At 38.5% G+C, this 14,676-nt stretch overlaps 1 protein-coding gene across 4 annotated transcripts in view; it reads left to right on the forward strand.

The window, feature by feature from the left end:
* Positions 1–14,676, forward strand: part of dnajb6b (DnaJ heat shock protein family (Hsp40) member B6b) — a 168,841-nt gene that overhangs the window by 24,843 nt on the left and 129,322 nt on the right. For all 4 annotated transcript variants that reach the window (XM_041183891.1, XM_041183894.1, XM_041183895.1 and 1 more), the window contains 3 exons: positions 5,953–6,062; positions 8,838–8,897; positions 11,343–11,447. In XM_041183891.1, the coding sequence (XP_041039825.1) occupies positions 5,953–6,062; positions 8,838–8,897; positions 11,343–11,447 (275 nt within the window). The remainder of the gene's footprint in view (positions 1–5,952; positions 6,063–8,837; positions 8,898–11,342; positions 11,448–14,676) is intronic.

Here is a 14,676-nt window from a genome sequence, read left to right on the forward strand (position 1 = left end):
ACCGCTCTGCTTACTGTACCTCCTCGCTTTGTATTGTCAATGAATTTTGATGTATAATTTGTATGTGACTCAGGCCCAAGCACTGATCCTTGCAGTGGTTATACTGCACTAATTATACCTTGCCATCCTGAAAATAACTTGTTTATTTGTGCTTGGTTTTTTGTCTATTCTGTAGTCCTCAATCCCAGTTATTATATCCTAAAACTCATGAGCCCTCAACTTGTGTAACAGACTCTTAGGTGGCATCTTATCAAATGCCACCTGAAAATTCAAATATAATACATTCCACTGGTTCACTTTTTTTTATTTTGCTAATTATATCCTCAAAAATAACATGACCTCCCTTTGAGTATTAACTCTGCTTAATCATCTTGTGATTTTCCAAGTGCCCTGTCACCGTGTCTTTAATAGATTCTAATATTTTCCCTATTACTGATGTCAAGCGCCTCAATCCTTCAGTTCAACCTAATTGGTTAAGGAATTGCACAGTTGATTGCCGTGTTCACTCGGGTCCCAAGTTTCCTGTTTTGCTGTGTGTAGTTATTTGAGCTCACTTTCAGCAACTTGCTGGCAAAACAATTAAAACCATTATACACAAGTGCAATTCTAATTAATGGCAGATGCTACGAGATGTCCTGCTGCAACAAATTGATTTTTACTATTTGTAAAATGCTGTGATGACATCTAGTGACTGAAAATTGCTACTGCTCATAGTCTCTAGCTTTGGGTTAACTTGATCTTTTAACTACTCCACTGTCTGCATTTCATTTAGAGTTGACACTTTCAGTGGCTGTAATTTGGATTTTTCGAAGCAATGCCATAAAGCCATATTCTTATTGTTGCTGTATGAACACAATCTAACTTGTTAAAATAGACTAGTTTTGGGTTATTATAAATGTGATGTAAAGAAACTCCCTCTTGTCAGGTTAGCAAATTGACTAATGTCCTGCTCATTTGGCTGTTTTAGTTCTTCAGTCAATTAGCTACTATTGAACCTGGATAGTGAGGGTCCCTCCACTGAACCAAGCAGTAATGTAACAGTCTGCATGGACATGATCAGAATTGTCTAGAATCAGTGCATACCTATTCTTGTTATCCACAAGGAGTCATAAGTTGATCAACAGGGAATTCTTTTTCTTTCCTCTTTCGTTAGAGGCCAATTGTAATACTTATTACTGTTTCTGACCCTTTCTAAAATTAGAAGTAGAAACTACCAGCAGCATCTTTCTAGGTACGTGCATTATTTCTAGGCAACATCTTTCTAGGTAGTAATTTGGTAGTACGAAACTTGAGTATTGCTGAAAAAAAAATGTGAAAGCTTTTCATCTTGCACTCATCAGGACATTTTGCAAGAATATCAGTATAAGGGGAAAACAATTTATTCTGAGAAGAGTTGGCAAGTGAACTCCGGTTGAGGTGATGCATGGAGAATGCATCAATGACTGATGGTTAACTGCCAAGCATTGTTTTAAATTTAAACCAGACAGCTTGACCCTGATTGGTCAAGGCAAGTGATGAGTCAATGAATGGCTGTCACTTATTTTGTTTAGCTGAAACAGGCACAATGTGTTTACATGTTCTTTCTGTCTGCAAAGATCAGGACCCTAATATATAGCTTCAGAGTCCACTTGCCAACCATATCAGTGTGCTCTTCTCAGAATAAAATATTGTTTTCTCATTATTGGTATTCATGGGAAGTGTCCTGATGAATGCAAGATGAAAAGTTATGACATGTCTTTTTTCAGCAATCTTTCTAGGTACATGCATTATTGGTTTGAGTGCTATCTGCAGGGTGGCACAGCAGGTAATGTAGGAGGAATAGTTTATTAAGGTCTACCATTATAGGAAACTGCTTGCCTGCAGGCTAGGAAATAGGTAATGTGGTTAATATACTTGCCTTCACTACAGGGCAAGACTATCTAGAAAAAAAGTCTAATTTGTACCACCCTTTGTAGCAGCCACTTTCATGTGAACTAGTTGCAAGAGTTCTGAGAGAGAATATTAGGCACCTGGCTGGGGAGTTTGTCTTCACCCGACAGGATGATGAACACTTTTGCGTTGCTGAACAAGCCTGAATCTGTCCCAGTCTGGATGGATTATTTCATAGAATCATAAAAAATTCCAGCATAAAAGGAGGACATTGGCCAGTTGTGCCTGTGCTGGCTCTTTGGAACTGCAAGGTCATGCTTAGTTCCTCACCTCTGCTTGTCTGTAACATTGAGTTCCTCAATGTACCTGACTAATTCCCTTTTAAAATTACTCTCAGAATCTGCTTTTCAGATAGTGCATTCTGACAACTGAGTGGTAAAAGTTCTCATCTCTACTCCAAACCTTTTGTTAATGATTTTGAATCCATTACCTCATTATTGATCACTTCTCTATCCACTATCAAAATCCCTCATCTTGAAAATCTTAGTTCACCTCTTAACTGTTTCTGTTCCAAGGAGAGCAGTCCTAATTTTAATTTTTTCCAAACTCTGCTCATGACTAAAGCCCTTCATCCCTGGTAAACCAGCTCTGTACCCTTTCTTGTGCTTTACATCTTTCCTGAAATGTGATGCTCCAAATTGTCCACAGTGCTCTAACTGAGGCATAACAGGTAATTTGTAAAGTTGAAGCATGGTCCCTTTTACATTCTATTCCCCTATTTATAAACTCGTACCTGTGTGTTTTAGCTACTTTATCACTTGCCTTTAATCACCTTTTAATGATTGTGTTCACAAGTGTCTACTTCCTTCTGTGCTTACTAAAATCATGCCATTTACACTATACTGCTTTTGCATGTTCGTCCTTCAAATGTATCACTTAACAGTTGCATTGAACTCTGTGCTTCTAACCATTTTACCAACCTGCCTGTTATCCTGAAGCCTATAGCTATCCTGATCGTCTACTGCTTTGCCATATTTCCTGTCTAACTTTAATGCAGCTCCCTGCACCCATTTCTCAATCTTAATTGAAAATTGAAAAACTGACCCTTGGGACCACGACACAATCACTCCCCAGTCTGAAAACATCCATCTATCATCGCCCTTTGTTTCCTGTCGCTGAGTCAATTTTGTACTTGTGCTGCCTTGAGTCTCCTGTGTGACACTTTGTTTTAAAGCCCTCTGACTGTTCATTACACTAGATCCACTGCACTACCATGATCAACTTTCTGTTCCCGCATTAAGGAATTCAAACAAGTTAGTCTGCTGTAATTTGCCTTAAACAAATTCACGCTGACTCCACTGATCTTGGTCTGACTGGCCTGTATTTTCCTGGTCAGTCCCCCTCCCCTTAATTGAATTGTGACATAACATTAGCAGCCCTTCAGTCCTCTGGCACTACTCTACCCAATGAGGGTTGAAAGATTGTGGCCAATGCATCTGCTATTTCTATCCTCCTTGCAATAATTTAGGATGCATTCTATCTGGAGTAGTAATTTACCAACTTTCAGTAATACCTATCTTATGTCTTTTATATTGTCAATATCTCCGCCCCCCCCCCCCCCGCCCAGTATAGGTTTCACATCATCTGCCTCCTCAAAGTAAATTACTTGTACTTGTAGAGGCAGAGGATATGGCAATACATGAAGATTTATTTCTTTTTGGGACCTTAAGCCCAACATTTTCCCTGGCAAAACATCGCGCTTATGTTTATTCAATGTTTGTATCCAATTAAATGTTGCATGCTAATTTTTTCATAACCTCTCTTTGCTTCCTATACAATGTTAACTGAGTTACCTCCCATTCTTCCTGATAATTAATTGAGTCGTGCTACTGACTTTTGTCATGAACTTTTTTATTTTAACTACTTCCTTTATCATTTGAGGTGCATTAACTTTTGATGATCTACCTTTTCCCTTCAAAGTGAAATGCCTAGATTGTTCTGGACTATATCTCTTCACTAAGTTTCTTCCATTGCTCTTACTGCTTTACTGTGCAGAAGCCTTTTCCAATCTACCTGTGCTTGGTCCTTTCTTAATCCAATGAAATTAGCTCTTTCCCCTGTTGACCATTTGTAAATGATATTTTCTGGCCTCTTTCTGTAATTACTTTAAACTGAGTTTTATTGTGGTCACTGTTAGCGAGTTGACTTCCTACTGTAACCCTCCAGATTGAAAATACTATTTTCTTCTTGTGGGCTACAACTGTATTGATTAAGGTCTTTGCACATTTCAGAAATTCTCTTTCCCTATCCTTCCCTGTTCCCAATCTATATTGGAAGACTTTACCCTAATATTGCTACTTTTGTTACACGCCTTTTGAAATTTGCAAACAAATTTGATTCTGCTTGAATGATTGGATGTTGCATTACCTACCATACAGCATGCATACTATTTATTCTTTGCCTTCGTTCTCCATATACTAAATCCCTTTCTTGCATGGTGTCACTTGGACCTGCATTTTTGTTTTCTGTTTTTGTGCTTGGTCTCTGTTCTTCTACTGGACGAAAAATAGGTGGTCTCCCAAAGCTTTGTATGTGGCAGTTAGGAAGATCATTTAATCAAAATGGAGGTATATGATACAGTTCTAAAATGGGCAGTTTTTTCTTTTGCTGTCACTTCCTGTTTTTGGTGAATGCTTCTTAAATGTAACAATCCATATGAATAGTAGATGATGTAACATTTGAATATTTCTACCTGTTTCAGCCAGAGTTCTAACACATTGCCAGATTAAAATCTACTTCTGGTAATTGTCATTTTTTGGAGTTCAGTCATGTATGCAACATGGCAAAATGGATATTTAGTGCTTAAATTGAATTCATAACTTGGGAATGTACATTGATTTGAGAAGTGTGCTGTAATTTTAACTTTAAACCTGAATGTGATTTTTTACACACACCCCTTCTAGTCCCCTTGTGTTATGACAGTGATTCATGTTGGGATAAAGCTGTCCAGGTGGTAGACTCTATCTCTCTCTCTCTCTCTCTCCTAATTCACCTTCATGTGAGCATAGACAGTGTGAGGTTGAGATTACTGCCCAGCCTCCTCTACTCCTTGGGTGCTAATTAGTCTTCATTATCACCTGGCTGAAATAGACTGGGAATCTACCCTAGGATGTTGGTGTATGATCTTGACACTAGGTCAATTTGCCATTGATCCATCAGGAATTGTTATTTCTCATCCTCCTGCATCCCTGCTTCCCCAAATTACCACCAATCATGATGAGCTATATTTTTTCATACTGAAATTAGATTAAATATATCAGGCCCAGTTGCATGGTAGATTTTCTTTCTGGCGACAGCCTCCCATCATTTTAACTTTGTCCTGTTACCAGTGCAAAGTGCACTTTTTCCAGGTTTGAAATCGTATGCCAGAGTACTTGTTTTATTTTGTTAAAGCTGGGCAATTAGATATTAAACTTCAGCGTTGACTAGAAGCACATACTCAACTGCAGTAACATCAAATGTGTATTTCTGCAGTATTCTTAGTCAAGAGGGCATAATGTGGTATTTGTGGTAAAACTATTAAGTTATTGCCTATATTTTAGTGGAAAAGGCTGCAATGGTAGCATGGGAGAAGTGTGACTTGCAATACATTCTACTGCTGAATAGTTTATGCATGTTGTACTGCACAAGTCACCTGCAATGGGCTACTTTGATTGCTGCAACTAACAATTTTCAACCAGCTCCTATCTTAAAATCTACTTGAACACGTCTTCATAGGAAAATGCTAAATTTATAATTCTAAAGACTTTTTGACAATGGTGGAAAAATGGCTGTGTGGTTGGGTTCCCGGCAATCTGATTCAGGATGTAGAATTTGGATGTCAAAATTATTCTCCGATCTTGTGCATTAGATTTTGTTTATGAATCTGTTAAGTTTGCTGTGCACATAAGTAGCACTGTTGGCTAAGAGCCTGTATGTTTTATTTCTGTATAGATCTATGCACTTTACTAAATGGTCTAAATCAATTGTTCCATTACTTGTAAGCAAGCAAAGGTATCAACTGATGTATCCTTTTTTCAAAAGATACCGTAAGCTGGCACTGAAATGGCACCCTGATAAGAATCCTGACAACAAGGAAGAGGCAGAGTCTAAATTTAAACAACTTTCAGAAGCATATGAAGTTCTTTCTGATTGTAAGTATAGTTAAATATGAAATTCTTAATCTGATTGGATAGCTCTGGACAGATTGTGAATTATTGCTGTTTTGCTCAGTTTCCTGGTCATTAAAAACATTTGATTTAAGCTAAAATTACAATAACTGAAGATAATTTTAATTTCTCTTGGTATGGGAACTGGCTTGGGGTTGCTGTATGTTGCCCTCGTGAATGAAATTAACATCTATTATATCCTTTGAAAATTAAAACTATAAACCAGATAAAACTTCAAGCCACACATTAGTTTGTGGTTGTTAATAACAAAATAGAAATTATCTTGGTGTTGACAGATTTTGCAAGCATTAAGTTTCTAATTTCTCCATTTCTGTTGTGTGTGTGATGTTGTGCAGCAGCCAAGGACCTTGTCCACCATCGCAAATGCTCAAGAATGAAAAATGTTGTCATTGTTTAGAAGTTAACCATTAAGAGGCACACAATGTTAATTGAGATTTGGAATCATGGTTTAAAGCACAGCATAGAAGCAACAGATCACTGAGGGAAGTTTCAGTCTGCATATAATAAGTAGCACTTTGCTGGGTATTAAGTATGTTAGTGTTTTTTCAATGCAGGCTCAAATCTCATTTTGTGTCTTAGGTTGTCATAGATATCATTTATTCCAGCAAGGGCAATTATTCTGCTTTCCAAATGTCTTCGAAATAGTCCCTCTGCTCCACACGTTCTACGGTGACTTTTTGTTCTTGAAACACTACTGTTACTAAGCTTCCTCGGAAGAGATCTTGAAGTATATTTATTCTTTCAATCTGTTCTTGGTAGCCATATTCTTAAAATGTTATTTGTCTCATTTTTGGGTTGTTAGTTATCTACTATTATCCAGCTGCTTTTGCCATTCCCTAACTTTAGATGTAATTTCCAGTGTGAGTTCAACTGTCTTTAATTCAGCAATAAATAATCAAATGAGAAAATGGGAAAGTAAATGCCTGCTGCCTTAACTGGTGCTCAGATTTTGTCCCCTTCTCTAAATTCTTCTAAATACCCTGAATTGCAGAATGTTACTTGCATACAATGTTTTAATCTGGTGATGTGAGCAATATAGCTTTTGATTCATAAATGTATTTGAAAATGTTTGAATACAGATAGGTAGTAGGCAAGAACAAACACACACATGCTCATTGTAGTAAATTTATAATGCAAGTGTTGACCAGCCTTCTCTTGTCTGAGTTCATCATTGAGTTGAAAGCCAAAATGAACTAAGTGCTTAAAATCCTCATTCTGGCTTTTTACTGCTCACACAACGATTACTAATACTGTAATATCCTTAAGACCCAATTGGTAATTTTAAACGCATGCTGACCAGAATAAATTGTATTGCTTCTTGCAAAATTGGGACAATTCACAAGAAAATACCAATGTCGGGGAAACAGTGTAGTTATACTGTATGAGAAGAGTGATGATTGGCAAGTGGACTCTGTTAGAGGCATTGCCAAGGAGAATGCACCAGTAGATGGTGACTGACAGTTAATTGCCAAGCATTGTTTGAAATTTAAACCAGGCAACTTGATTCTGGTCAAGACATTGCCCTAGAGAATGAAACAGTGAATGGCTATCATTTCAAAAACAGAATTACCTGGAAAAACTCAGCAGGTCTGGCAGCATCGGCGGAGAAGAAAAGAGTTGACGTTTCGCGTCCTCATGACCCTTCGACAGAACTTGAGTTCGAGTCCAAATGGCTATCATTTAGTTTGTACAGCTGAAACAGATGCAATGTGTGTACATGTTCTTTCTGTCAGTAAAGACCGGACCTGTGTATTAACATATGTACCACCAAATGAAAAAATGAATTGATAAATTTTAAAGCATCAAATCTGCATGACTGAATCTTGATATGTTAATGGCTGCAAGGGTGAAATTGCATATGTTCAATAAAACTCCATTAAAAAAGCTATTCAAATGCAAACCACAGATATAGCCCATTGGTAATGTACAGAAATAAGTTAAAAACGGTGCTAATTAGATACCAATAAATAGTTGAAAGTCAATATTAATGAATCTATACACAAAGAGAAAACTTAATTTTACACAATCTTGAGCTTAAAAATTATTGGGCAGTTTTGCATTGAGAAACACTTTATCTCTTTGATTCTAATATAACTGTCATTTTTGAGACTTGGATGTGTCAATGCAAAGTTCTTGCATATAGCAGATGGGTGCTGATTACGCAGGTTTTTTGTCTTGGATGGTGTTGAACAACTTTAGTGTTAGAGCTGCATATATCCAGACAAGTGGGAAGTATTCCATCGTGTTCCTGAATTGTGCCTTGTAGATGGTGGACAGGCTTTGGTGGGTCTGGAGGTGAGAACCTCTGACCTCTTGTAGCTAACATATTCTTATGGCTGGTCTAGTTCTGGTCTATGGTAACTCCCCAGGATATTGCTGAATCCCCAACCATCAATGGTGGTACCATTGAATGTCAAAGGAAGATGGTTAGATTCTCTTGTGGATGGTCATTGATCGACACTTGTTTGGCATGATTGTTACTTGTCACTTATCTACTCAATCTGAATGTTATTCAAGTGGTGTTGCATGTTGGAATGGACAGCTTCAGTATCTGAGGAGCTATGAATGGTACTGAGCACTAATTGGCAGCAAACCCCCACACTTCTAACCTTATGATGGAAGGACAATCATTGAAGTAACTGAAGATGGTTTCATTTTGTAGAATATTTTACAGTATGTTATGCAGCCTTGACCAGTAATTGCTGTCTTTAGAACTAAAATTGATCCTTGTTCACGCAGCCTCAAAACGTAACATCTATGACCGATACGGTAAAGAAGGTTTGACTAATGCTGGTGGAGGTAAGTAAGCAGCCCTATTTTAAAATGTTTGAAAATTTGATCGAAGTAATACTATTTATTGCCTCATATTGTCATTGTTTAGCATGATACTAAAATAAGCTTGCTTTTGATGTACTTGCTTATGGTTGAAAGTGCTATAATCACTTGTACAGCATTGGCCTGGATTTTGCAATTGGCAGCAAATGCACTTGCCATTCATTACGTTTACAGAATCTGAGACTTTTTGCACTGGTTTGCAGTTGTCACAATAAAAACAGCTCAATACCCGCCACAGGGGATCTGGGATCTGGGATTTGAACAGGGCAAGCAAATGTGCCTCTGCAACCAATCAGATTAAAGAATCCTATTGAATCTCGGATTCTGAACTAGGTGTAAGTTTGATTATTTAATTCACTTTAAAATCATGTACAGAAAGTGAGGGACAGAAAATGGGATTGACAAAAAGTAAAACCTTTTTATTTAAATTAACTTTTTAAATCAATAACCATAATTAAAATTTGAAAAGATGAGACTTCAGTTTGAGAGGACAATAATTGAGAACGAATGCTGTCAAAAGTTCACTTGCCTTGAATAACTTTTTCTAGCTTATCCATTGATTTTTAAGCAGTGCAACATCACTTAATGTATTTCAATGCAAGTCAGTTGACAAGTTACCAGTGTAGCGAAGCTTCTGGGGCACGTGGCAAATCAGACCAACTTACTGATTTCTGTCTGATTGTGCATGAGTGGACATTGGAAGTTTCTTTCTGATTTACTCAATGGTGAGTGTTGATAGATTTTCCATTATTCTTGCCACAAAATCCGGGTGAACGTTAGAAGTGGGGAAGGGTAGTGAGTGGCTTGGACTGCTTGTCAAGCCAAGTAAGTAACTGAAAGAACTCTAGTTTTTCAAGCTTCATCAGTTAGCCCATTTTCCTTGATTAGCAGCATTTGCTGAAAATATGCTTTGGCGGAATAATTGGTGAGGTGGGAAATATACTGTTGCTTAATGGCGTGAGTCAATGCAAAAACCCTATTGTTTAACCCATCTGCAACTATAAAAATATTGAATCAGATTTGTGAACAGTTTTATTGGGAAATTTCCTACTTTAGGGGTCGTCTTATCCTTTTATAAAAGTAATTCGAATGTCAGCAGAAAGAGTTGTATCAAAGTTTACTGTTACCAAGAGGCTTTGAATGTTTGTGTACCGATGAAACCTTTTGTGAGGGGAGGAGGTGGCAAGAAAAGTTTTTTTTTTTTTTTCTCTCTCCCATCAGGAGTTACAGGGTGATAATTAATAATGGGAACTCCGTCAATTTATTTTCCCCTGTGAAACCATAACGGGTCTGTGGCTAGCCTAGCCTCACTCATCCACCTCAATCACTGAGTGAAATTAGCTAATTTCACGTTGACATCTTCAATTGGCTCAGCTGCTTGCTTGATAAGCTTTTCAAATGGCGAAAAATTGAAGTTTGGTTATTATAAATGCAGCCTTGTGTCATAGCTGAAAATTAGCAATGTTTTCTGTAATTGCTGTGCTTTTGTAATAATGTCTCCTTTTTAAAAATTTTATTTCATGTTGATGCTGACTTTCTTGGAGAGTAGCTTGCACTTTTTTTGTGACCTGAGCTTGCATCTCCAGCCCAAAAAGAAATTGACCTGAGCCAATTTTAAAATTCGCCATGCGTCTGCATCATTATAGGTTTTACTGGGTGCTAGTAACTGAATTGAGCTAGAAACTCTATAACGTTGCATCTGATATTTTTAAAGGCTTTAAATGTAATGAGTATTTACTAAAATCCAAACTGGATTTAAGATTATTGTTCCTTTGGAATATGTAAAGGGGAATGCCTTTTTCGGTTTCTCTCGTCCATTTTTTAAAAATATATTGCATTTTTGACATGGGTTAGTACCTACAGCACAGTATTTTTCCAAACAATTGTTACAGTTGAGGCTGGTGCTCCAAATAAACATATATGCAAACAATCTGCATAAAAGATATACACAATTCTGGCCATTTCAGTGTTAGTTGGTATTGCTACACCTGTACGCTGTCATTCTAGGACGGAATACAAACCCATTTCTCTTCCCACCTAGTTGTTTAATATTGTTCCAATGCCTGTCTGACAGTGACAACTCATGAGAGTGTATGTGAAATGTCAGCTGAGCCTTGAGCTTGAATCCGTGTTTCCCTATTTGTGGTGTAGTGCGCTGAATCTTAGTTACCAAGCTCTCTTGCCATACTTTAATGGGGATCAACTGGTTACAACTTGATCTTTGCTGAAATCCTTTAAGCATCAAAAGCTGAATTAAAGTACATTCTGAAAGGCTGTCTAAAATTGAGATTCAAAGTCCAGAACAGATGATAGTGTTTAATGGCTACAGTGATTTCTAAACACTTTGAAATTTAACATCATTTGTCTTCCCTTCTCTTTTTCTTCCCACCCCCCCTCCTGCCCGGTTAGGTGGACAGTATGGCGAAGGCTTCGACTTTGGCTTCACATTCCGCAATCCTGAAGATGTTTTTAGGGAATTCTTTGGAGGCAGGGATCCCTTTGCAGATTTCTTCAGTAAGTAATTTACTAAGTTGAGTCTGGGTGCCCTTTTCTCTCTGCACCCCTACAGCAATGGGTAGGATAGTATATGTTGCCCATCCCTTTTTTCCGAGAATGTGATGATACAACTGAGTGACTTGCTGGGCAACTTCACAGGGCTGTTCGAGTCAACCATGGTATGGATGGTTGGTTTCCTTCCTTACCGGATAGCTTTTTAATACCAGGTTTAAAAACTGAATTGCAATTTGCAAACTCCCATGGTAGGATTTGAACTGGATTATTTGTCTAGGCCTCTGCATTACTAGTCCAGTAAAATAACCATTAGTTTTTGTACCCACATCTTTTTTGATGGAAGACATCTAATGCAAGGATTTGTGAAATGTGATGATATGCTAAAGTATGAAATTTCTATAAAGTGAGAAGTATTAAGTATAATACCCACTGTCATACCTTGTACATTCCAACTAATGTTCATGTTTAGACAAGAATACAAAATGCCAAAAACTGATTTGTCAGTTTCATCAGGCACTTGTAAAAACTTGTAATCTTGAAGATCTGTAAATCAAGAATTAAAATTAGCTCTGTGCCTGCTCCAGCTCGTATTATTCCCTCTCCTCCCCTGCTTTGCCTAGGCAAGGAAAAGGGGGATCCGCATGAGGTTGTGTCCCATACCGTTGGTAGGTATTGGCACAAGGGTGTGCAGTTAGTGTTCATGTGTCACCCAGCTCAATCTCCCCTGACATCTAACTGGAGAGATGTGGAGGTTCCTGTCGCTCAGGCAACATTGGAGAGCCTTGGGGGTCTTGTTCTCATTGTTTCTCCATCATAATCCTAAAATATAGGCTGCTGACACATGGTCTACAGGATGGTTTCCTGTCCTGTAGCTACTTTCTTTCCCTCATCTCCCTGGTAAAACTTGCATTAATTGTGATGCAGTTTTACCCACTTGGGTAATTGGACTGCGCACCATGGAACTAGCCTAATCTACAATTGTATAAGGGTCCTTGTGTAGAGGCTCATAGATGATTACTCTGGTGTAATTTCTTACAATGACCTGATCACTAACGTCTCATTCCTGTGGCTTCTGTGGTGCCAAAAGCATCTTTTATTCTTCTGATGTTGTTTGTCTATTTTTCCTGCTGCATCCAAATGTGATTCCCTCAATGTCTCCGTACTGGTTCTCATTTAGCATCCAGTTATTAACTGTTGCAGGGAAGAGGGGCTTTAATTTAGAACAGCCTTATTTCTCCCCTCACTACCTGTCTGTAAACAGGTGTTTTTGATTTTTGGTTTCCCCCTTGTAAGTGGTGATGTCTTTTCCCCAACCCTTCAGTTTGAGTGGTCCAATTCTCTATTTCAAATTTGCGGTGAGGTTATTAATAAGGTTAAATAAGAGGTGGTAGTTTATTTTACACACACAAAACACCAGAAGGGGTTTTGCAGCATCCACCTCTTTGCATTCATACAATAAAGGAGGGATAAGGGAAAGAAAGGAGTTCAGGTCAAAGACCACAATTAAAAATAAGAATTATGGTTTTATGCGAGTCCAGAATCAAAGTTTAATGAGTAATTCTTTCACAAAAGATCAGCGGTGGTGTTGTCCCAAGATGAAGTAGCCACGCAGGGATTGAACCAGTTCTATAGGCGATAGTACAAAATCTTCCCAGCAGAGTTGGGTTAAATGGGGGCGACTTTTCCACCTGGGCAGGGCATGCTTCTGTGTGGCCTGTCAATTGGATGTTAAACAGCAGACTGAAGACACAACCCAAAAGCTGTATAATTAAAGCAATTCAAACAGGCCATGCGACAGTGGTTTCAGGTCAAGCTGTTCAGCTAACGTGGTCCCTTATTAAAACCCATTGTATTTTGAGAAGGTTACTGCAGAATTATTAGAACAACATTGGAGATGAGTCACAAATAGCTCTGCCGTTGTCCATGGCTGGTGCAGACATCTCGCTATCATTTGTGTTGATTTGGCTGGAATGTTTATACAATGCAGGGGTTACATTCCAGGGGTTTTGTCCATTTTTAAACTGCTCAAACTTCCAGAACCACCACTGTGGTCTGAGGCGGCCATTTTACCACTCTAGCCTTTGTCTATTGATCCCCCTGCATGGTAATGGCAGAATGGGGGAATATGCCAGGCCATGAGATTACAGATTGTGGTTGAGAACAATTCTGCTGCTGCTGATGTCTCACACTGCCTCATGTTTACCCAATTTTGAGTTGTTAGATCTTTTCAAAATCTATCCTATTTAGCATGGTGGTAGTGCCACACAACAGGTGGAATCGTCCCAGATTTATACTAAGTGTCTTAGTGGGCAGGAAAAAGGACGTTTTACCCACTAGCCACAATGGCAGCTTTTCATGCTGTATCCTGCCCAGTCCTGCCTTATTAATCATACATTGCCAGGAAACAGACCAGGTCAGAAACAGAACAGAATTTAAACCAGATAATATGGAAGAAAAACAAATTTCTTTTAGATTTTTTTTCTTGCTGCCTCGGCAGGATGTAACTCATGGAGAGTAGCTCATACTCTGGGCTGGAGGAGCGCGGGTATTCATTAGCCTCAACAGGGGCACAATACCCTAGTCCTTGGGCTGCTCTTTCTTCCTCAACACTTTAGATTTTGATTAATTATTTGTATAATCCTGGAGAATTTTTGGTTAAGAGAAATGTGCTACTTCCCTTTTACTCCTGGTACTGTCAGAGCAGCCATGAATTGCATCCCCAGTCGTCACTTCCTTCCTTTGGCAATGTCCATCTGCTGAATTCTTCCTTCAATGCAGTGTCTGATTTCAAGGGGAAAGCCTCTACCTACTTAGAAGATGTGGATCAGCACCAAACAACTTCCCCTGCAGGTAGGGCCAGAGGTCCAATAAAATAAATTTGGACATGTTGCTGTTGTTGAGTATCTTAAAACATTTGACACTGTCAGCTATAGGTAAAGCAAGCAGCAGTTTATCCAATACAAGTATGTGTACGGGGGATTGCCTTGAAGGTCGTGGCCTGACCCGTAGGCCAGTCATCAGCTTCCTGGCCTGACCAAAAGGTCATATTCCACACTACATCAAATCGTTTCTTTTTACTGCAAACATGTTTAAAACTTGAACCAGCAATTTAGTCAAGCCTGGGTAACTCTATGTTACACCTTCATTGCCATAGACCTTCCACCCATCTGGTTTGATCCATGAGGGCTTTCTGTTTAAGAATCAGGATTGTTCACAACACATACCAAGCAGA

This window comes from Carcharodon carcharias, chromosome 3 (genome assembly GCF_017639515.1).
Source record: "Carcharodon carcharias isolate sCarCar2 chromosome 3, sCarCar2.pri, whole genome shotgun sequence".
Taxonomy (NCBI): domain Eukaryota; kingdom Metazoa; phylum Chordata; class Chondrichthyes; order Lamniformes; family Lamnidae; genus Carcharodon; species Carcharodon carcharias.